The sequence below is a fragment of the Rhincodon typus genome, chromosome 43 (assembly GCF_021869965.1).
Source record: "Rhincodon typus isolate 14 chromosome 43, sRhiTyp1.1, whole genome shotgun sequence".
Lineage (NCBI taxonomy): Eukaryota > Metazoa > Chordata > Chondrichthyes > Orectolobiformes > Rhincodontidae > Rhincodon > Rhincodon typus.
In genome coordinates, this window is record NC_063374.1 from 6,115,284 (window position 1) to 6,123,202 (window position 7,919).

Sequence of the window (7,919 nt, forward strand, 5' to 3'; positions counted from 1 at the left end):
TAAGCAGCTATTAGATGGGCATATGGATGATAGTATAAGGTAGGGGTGGAGGTTAGATAGACCTTAGGTTTAGGGTAAAAGTTCGGCACAACATCGTGGGCTGAAGGGCCTGTGCTGTGCTGTACTGTTCTATGTTCTATGTGCAGGATGGAATATACAGGTATTAAACTTTGCAATACTGGCTTTTCCAAAGACTTGAATACTATCCCTACAAGAGAAAGGATATTATTAAATTAGAAAGAGTACAGAAAAGATTTACTAGGATGCTACCTGGACTGGAAGGTTCAAGTTATAAGGAGATGTTGGAGAAGCTGGGACTTTTTACCCTGGAGCGTAGGGACTGAGGGGGTGACCTTACAGAGGTCTATAAAATCATGAGGGGCATACATAAGGTAGATAGCCGACAGCTTTTCCCCAGGGTAGGGGAGTCTAAAACTAGAGGGTATAGATTTAAGATGAGAGGGCAGAGATACACAAGGGTCCAGAGGGGCAATTTTTACACACAGTGGGTGGTGAGTGTCTGGAACGAACTGCCAGAGGTAGTGGTGGAGATGAGTACAATTTTGTCATTTAAGAAACATTTGGACAGGTACATGGATGGGATAGGGAAGGAGGAATATGGACCAATCGCAGGTAAATAGGGCTCGTTTAAATTGTGAAAACTGGGCGGCATAGGCAAGATGGGCCGAAAGGCCTGTTTCCCCGCTGCAGACCTCTATGACTATCTACAAATCACGCTTGTGAAAGAGAAAACAGAAGGAACCAACAAGCTGCAGTAAGTCAATGGTTTAACAGGCCATAGATTGCAGAGTGAGTGAGTGAAGGTAAAAAGCTTCACAATTTGTAGATCCTTCTGGATTTTGTGGATGGACCCTCAATCTCTTTTTTTATTTTTATTCATTTGTGGGATGTGGGCTGACCAGCATTTATCTCCCATCCCTAATTGCCCCCTTGAGAAGGTGTTGGGGAGCTGCCTTCTTGAACCGCTGCACTCTGTGTGCTGTGGGTAGACCCACGATGCCCCTTAGGGAGGGAATTCCAGGATTCTGACCCAGCGACACTGAAGGAACGGCCGATATATTTCCAAGTCGGGATGGGGAGTGGCTCGGAGGGGAACTTGCAGGGGGTGGTGTTCCCATGTATCTGCTGCCCCTTGTCCTTCTAGATGGAAGTGGTGGTGGGTTTGGAAGGTGCTGTCTAAGGAGCCTCGGTGAGTTGCTGCAGTGCGTCTTGTAGATGGTACACACTGCTGCGACTAAGCGGAGGGAGTGGGATGTTTGTAGATGTGGTGCCAGTTTTTATAAATTGACTTGAAATGCTTCTAAAAAGACAGTAAGTTGGTACATACACCAGTGCTAGAGAAAACTCAGAAGACCAAACCTCCTATGTAGAAGGGACTGTTTAATGAGACTTCTCAAATGCTGGTAACCAGTACAACATTGAGCAATAACTCTCCCAAACCCCCACCAGCCACAACTCCATCACCTTCCTTTCACAGAGTCTAGTCTCTGTTAAACCAGGTTGATTAAGTTAGCTTGATAAAGTGAGGTCTGTTATCACCAGCTTAAACATTACTGAAATGGGTGGATTAATGATCAGTTCAGAGAGACATTGCGTCCCTGCTCCAGCCTCTCCGTCAGTGCCATGATCTCTCGCTCAGCCCCAGTCCTTCTCCCGCAGTGCCGCCATCTCTGAGCTGCGACCATGGGCTTCGGCGATATCCTGGAGGATGTCGGGAGCATGGGCAAGTTCCAAGTCATCCACATTTTGTTGCTAGTGTTGCCGTCCTTTCTCGCGCCCAGCCACAACTTGCTCCAGAACTTCTTGGCTGCTGTTCCCGACCATCACTGTCGGATCCGTTTGGAAACGGTGAACGACTCCAGGTACGTCAACGTGATGGACAGAGCGCGGACGGAGGATCTTCTCCGGGTTTTCATCCCTCTGGACCAAAACCAGCGGCTGGAGAAATGCCTCATGTACTCCTCACCTCAATGGCACCTCCTGGATCTCAATGAAACCCACGGGAGCACAACTGAATACAACACGCAGAAGTGCACAGACGGGTGGACCTATGACGACTCTAAGTTCAAAGCCACAATTGTCACAGAGGTAACGCAATAGAATTTCTGTTTATTGAAGGTTTCAATGACGTTGAGCATGTTGTGAAATGGAAGGAAGGGATTCAGCTGAATTGGGCACACACCTTTCCTCAATGAGAGGTTTTCAGTTCAAACAGCGGGTAATGTTTGCAGGAGATGGACCATAGGTAAAGGTGTGTCTTTGTTTGGTCTGAAGGGATTCCTGATAAAGAAGTGAGGTTTCAATGGTTATTTTTTCTTTCTGTCCTACATGACCTCATCTAAGTTTTAGTAAAACGAGCAAGGGCAGGACTTACACAATTAAAAGTAAGGCCTTGTGGAGTGTCTTGGAACAGCGAAACCTAAGGATGCAGGTACATAATCCTTAGACGTTCATGTCACACAGTGACAGGGTGGTTAAGAAGGCGTTTAGCACGCTTGCCTTCATTGGTCAGAGTAGAGGAGCTGGGACATCATATTGAGGTTGTACAGGACGTTGGTGAGGTCTCTTCTGGAGCACTGTGTCCAGTTCTGGTTGCCCTGCTATAGGAAGGATATTAAGCTGGAGGGGGCTCAGAAGAGATTTACCAGGATGTTGCCAGTAATGGAGGGTTTGAGTTATAAGGAGAGGCTGGGACACTTTTCACTGGCGCGTAGGAGGTTGAGGGGTGACCTTATAGTGGTTTATAAAACCATGAAGGGGTATAGATGAGTGACAGGTGTCTTTTCCCTAGGGTCGGAGGATTTGAAGACTTAGGGACCATATTTTTAAGGTGAGAGGAGAAAGATTTAAAAAGGACATGAGGGGCACCTTTTTTACACAGAGGGTGGTTCATGTGTGGAATGAGCTTCCAGAGGAAGTGATGGATGTGGGTAGTTACAACGTTTAAAAGACATTTGGATAAGTACATGAATGGGGAAAGGTTTGGAGGGATATGGGCCAGAATCAGGCAGGTGGGACTAGTTTAGTTTGGGGATTATGGTCGGCACAGACTGTTTGGGCCGAATGGTCTGTTTCCGTGCTGTGTGGCTCTATGAGTGACAGCACACAAATATATAAATAAGGAACGCATTTAGGCCATCTGGCCCCTCGAATCTATCCTGCCATTTAATAAGATTATGGCAGATCTGATTATAACCAAATCCACACTCCTGTCTCCTCCTGATAAATTTCCATCCTCTTGCTTTCGAAGAATCAGTACGTTCCTACCTTAAAAACACTCAAAGATTCTGCTTCTACTATCTTTAGATGAGAAGAGCTGTGAAGGTACATGACAAATCTGTGAGAAACTTTTTTTAGCTCATCTGCCAAACTCAAAAGTGTTCAGAAAAGATTTACGAGGATGTTGCTGGGGTTGGAGGGTTCGAGCTATAGGGAGAGGCTGAATAGACTGGGGTTATTTTCCCTGGACCGTCGGAGGATGAGGGGGTGACCTTATAAAGGTTTATAAAATGATGAGGGGCATGGATAGGGTCAATAGCCAAGGTCTTTTCCCCAGGGTAGGGGAGTCCAACACCAGAAGGGCATAGGTTTAAGGTGAGAGGGGGAAAGATTTAAAAGGGACTTAAGGGGCAACTTTTTCACGCAGAGGGTGGTGCGTGTATGGAACGTGCTGCCAGAGGAAGTGGTGGAGGCATCTGGATGGGTACATGAATAGGAAGGGTTTAGAGGGATAGGGGCCAAATGTTGGCAAATGGGACTAGATTCATTTAGGATACCTGGTCAGCATGGACAGGTTGGACCGAAGGGTCTGTTTCAATGCTGTACAGCTCTGTGACTCTATCTCCATCTTAAATGGGCCTGTCCTTATTTTTAAACAGCGGCGGCTGGTTGTTTATCATCCCATAGGGGACAACATCCTTTCCTCATCTACATCGTCAGGATCTTGAATGTTTCAATCAAATTGCCTTTTATTCTTCTGAGGTCTGGCCAACACAAAACTGTCAAGGTGTTTCCTCACAAGGCAACTTGTTCCTCCCAGTTATTAATCGAGTCAACCTTCTCTGGGGTCCTTCCAAAGCATCAACATCCTTCCTTTAGAGAGGTGACCAATATTTCTTTTCCCTCTCCCCTCTGTCCATTCACACGATGAGGGTGTTGCTGGCCAGGTGGCATTTATTGCCCATCCCTAATTGCCCAGAGGGCAGTTAAGTGCCAACTACATTGCTGTGGGTCTGGAGTCACGTGTAGGCCCAGACCAGGTAAGGATGGCAGTTTCTATCCCCTAAAGCGGGTGAGTGAACCAGATGGGTTTTTCCCCTGACAATTGATTCACAGTTCATTATTAGATTCTTAACTCCAGAATTTTATCGAACTCAAATTCCACCATCTGCCTTGGCGGGATTCGAACGCGGTCCCCAGAACATTGTCTAGGTTTCTAGATTAACAGTCCAACGATAATACCACTAGGCTATCACCTCCCCTCAAACATAGATGGGGTCTCTCCAGCGTCCTGAATGTTTAACTGAAACATAACCTCCGTACTTTTGTATTTCACTCCCCTTGCAATAAAATAATTATGCTGTGTTAGCTTTCTTAACTACTTGTACCTGCATAGCATCTGTTGTGTGATTCCAGCACTGGGACACCCAGATCCCTCTGCTTCTTAGAGCTCTGCAATCTCTTCCATCTCTTCTTTTCAGTCTTCTTGCTAAAAGGGACATTTTCACATCTTGTCACATTCTGCTTCATTTTTGCCCACTCACTTATAGAGCCATGGAGCCATATGGCACGGAAACAGACCCTTCGGTCCATCCAGTCTGTGCCGACATCAATCCCAAACTAAACCAGTCCCACCTGCCTGCTCCCGGCCCATATCCCTCCAAACCTTTCCCTATTCGTGTACTTATCCAAATGTCTTTTAAACGTTGTAACTGTCCCTGCATCCATCACTTCCTCTGGAAGTTCATTCCACACATGAACAACCCTCCATGTAAAAAAAAATTGCCTCTCATGTCTTTTTAAAATCTCTCTCCTCTCGTCTTAAAAATGCGCCCCTCCGGTCTTGAAATCCCCCCCATCCCAGGGAAAAGACACCTACCTATTTAAGCACCTTATGGCTCAGTGGTTAGCAGTGCTGCCTCACAGCGCCAGGGACTCGGGTTCGATCCCACCCTCGGGTGACTCTCTGTGTAGAGTTTGCACATTCTCCCCATGTCTGCGTGGGTTTCCTCCCACAGTCCAAAGATGTGCAGGTTAGGGTGGGTTAACCATGGGAAATGCAGGGTTACAGGGATAGGGTAGAGGGGTTGGATGCTCTGTGGAGGGTCTATGATGGGCTGAATGGCCTGCTTCCACACTGTATTCTATGAAACTCAATAAGTTCACCCCTTAACTTCTACACTCCAGTGGGGGGGTAAAAAAAATTCCCAGCCTTTCTTTATAAGCAAACCTTCCTTACCTAGCAATATCCTGGTAAATCTCTTCTGAGCCCTCTCCAGCTTAATGATAGGGTGACCAGAACTGCACACAGTGCTCCAGAAGACACCTCACCTACAACCTCAACATGTCGTCCCAACTCCAATACTCAAAGGTCTGAGCAATGAAGGCAAGCGTGCTAAATGCCTTCTTAACATCTATATCTTTATGTAGCCTCCTTTGATATTCTTAGATCTTAGAATCTCTACAATGTGGAAACAGGCCCTTCGGCCCAACAAGCCCACACTGGGCCATCCCCCTATAGCCCACCTAATCTACACATCCCTGGACACTATGGGACAATGTAGCATGGCCAATCCACCCTAACCTGCACATCCCTGGGCACTATGGGACAATTTAAGCACAGCCAATCCACCCTAACCTGCACATCCCTGGGCACTATGGGACAATTTAGCACGGCCAATCCACCCTAACCTGCACATCTTTGGACTGTGGGAGGAAACCGGAACGCCCGGAGGAAACCCAGGCAGACACATGGAGAATGTGCAAACTCCACACAGACAGTTGTCCGAGGGTGGGATCGAACCCAGATCCCTGGCGCTGTGAGGCAGCAGTGTTAACCACTGAGCCATCATGTGAGCAACAAAGGCAAGCCTCCTAAACAATTGCTTAACATCTATATCTTTGTGTAGAGATAGTAGGAACTGCCGATGCTGGAGTCTGAGATAACAAGGTGTAGAGCTGGATGAACGCAGCAGGCCAAGCAGCATCAGAAGATTTTCTGAAGAAGGGTCTAGGCCCGAAACGTCAGCTTTCCTGCTCCTCTGATGCTGCTTGGCCTGATGTGTTCATCCAGCTCTACACCTTGTTATCTATATCTTTGTGTAGCCTCCTTCTGTCTTCTTTATAATTTACTTTCTAACCTTGTGGCAAATTCAGCGAGCCTACCTTCAGTCCCATCACAAATCATTCAAGAAAATTGTGAAAAAACATTTGAGCTGTGTGTCTAATACTTGTTGCAATTTGCTAACCACAGAAAGAACCTTTCATGTTTGCCCTGTGTGCCCTTTCAGTCATTCCCCTATGTCAATGTGGTATGTCCCCTACACCAAATGATCTTTCATTTTTGCAAAAAACTTTGGTGTCGCATTTTATCACTAGCCTTCTGTAAATCCATGTGCACTCCCCTCCCCTCCATCCATTGCATGTTAATCATCAAAGAACCCCAAACAAGTGGCTAAACATGGTAACCCTTTCACAAAACCATGTAGACTCGAAATAAAAGCCAGAAGAACTGCGGGCGCTGTAAATCAGGAACAAGAACAGAAATCACTGGAAAAGCTCAGCAGGTCTGGCAGCGGAGAGAAATCAGAGTTAACATTTCGGGTCGAATGACCCTTCCTTATAGAGTCGTAGAGTTGGAAAGCACAGAAACAGACCCTCCATACCGGCCAGATATCCTAAAATAGGCTGAGGCGTGACATTACAGAGGTTTATAAAATCATGATGGCATGGATAGGGTGATTAGTCAAGGTCTTTTTCCCAGGGGTAGAGGGGACCAAAACTAGAGGGTGTAGGTATAAGGTGAGAGGGGGAAAGATTTAAAAGGGACCTGAGGGGCAACCTTTTCGTGCAGAGGGTGTATGGAATGAGCTGCCAGAGGAAGTGGTGGAGGCTGGTACAATGACAACAGTTAAAAGGCATCTGGATGGGTATATGAATAGGAAGGGTTTGGAGAGTTATGGGCCAAACGCTGGCAAATGGGACTGGATTAATTTGGGATATCAGCTTGGCATGGACGGGTTGGGCCGAAGGGCTCTGTGATGGAAGGACCACAGGTCGCTCTGCGTCCTTGAATCCCACCGTCAGCAGATTAAGAGCCTGCTTGGTGATCATTAGGGTAGATCCATTGGTAGGCATCTTATCTCATCGTAGGAGGGATCCACACAACCCATACAGAGTCACTAGGCAGCTCTTACCTCAGACCATTCAACGCTGAAGGCGCGCACCGGCTCTCAGCCGCTCCGATAGAACTTCCAGGGCTGTGCTCCTGCCCTGCCCACTGCCCCGGGACTGCACTCCACCCCACCAACCCCCTCCAACACTGCCCACTGCCCTGGGACTGCACTCCCCCCCACCAACCCCCTCCAACACTGCCCACTGCCCCGGGACTGCACTCCACCCCACCAACACCCCCAACACTGCCCATTGCCCCAGGACTGCACTCCCCACCACCAACCCCCTCCAACACTGCCCACTGCCCCGGGACTGCACTCCTAACCCCCAAACCCCCACCACCCCCCCAACACTGCCCCGGGACTGCACTCCCCCCCACCAACCCCACCCAACACTGCCCCCTGCCCCGGGACTGCACTCCTAACCCCCAAACCCCCTCCAACACTGCCCACTGCCCCAGGACTGCACTCCTAACCCCCAAACCCCCACCACCCCCCCAACACTGC

General features: G+C 48.0%; 1 protein-coding gene across 1 annotated transcript in view; it reads left to right on the forward strand.

Moving 5' to 3' along the window:
- Positions 1–1,579: 1,579 nt before the first annotated feature.
- LOC109925797 (solute carrier family 22 member 6-A-like) overlaps positions 1,580–7,919 on the forward strand; it is a 44,493-nt gene continuing 38,153 nt past the window's right edge. The window contains exon 1 of the mRNA XM_048619623.1: positions 1,580–2,109. Within this exon, the coding sequence (XP_048475580.1) occupies positions 1,705–2,109 (405 nt within the window). The 5' untranslated portion in view covers positions 1,580–1,704. The remainder of the gene's footprint in view (positions 2,110–7,919) is intronic.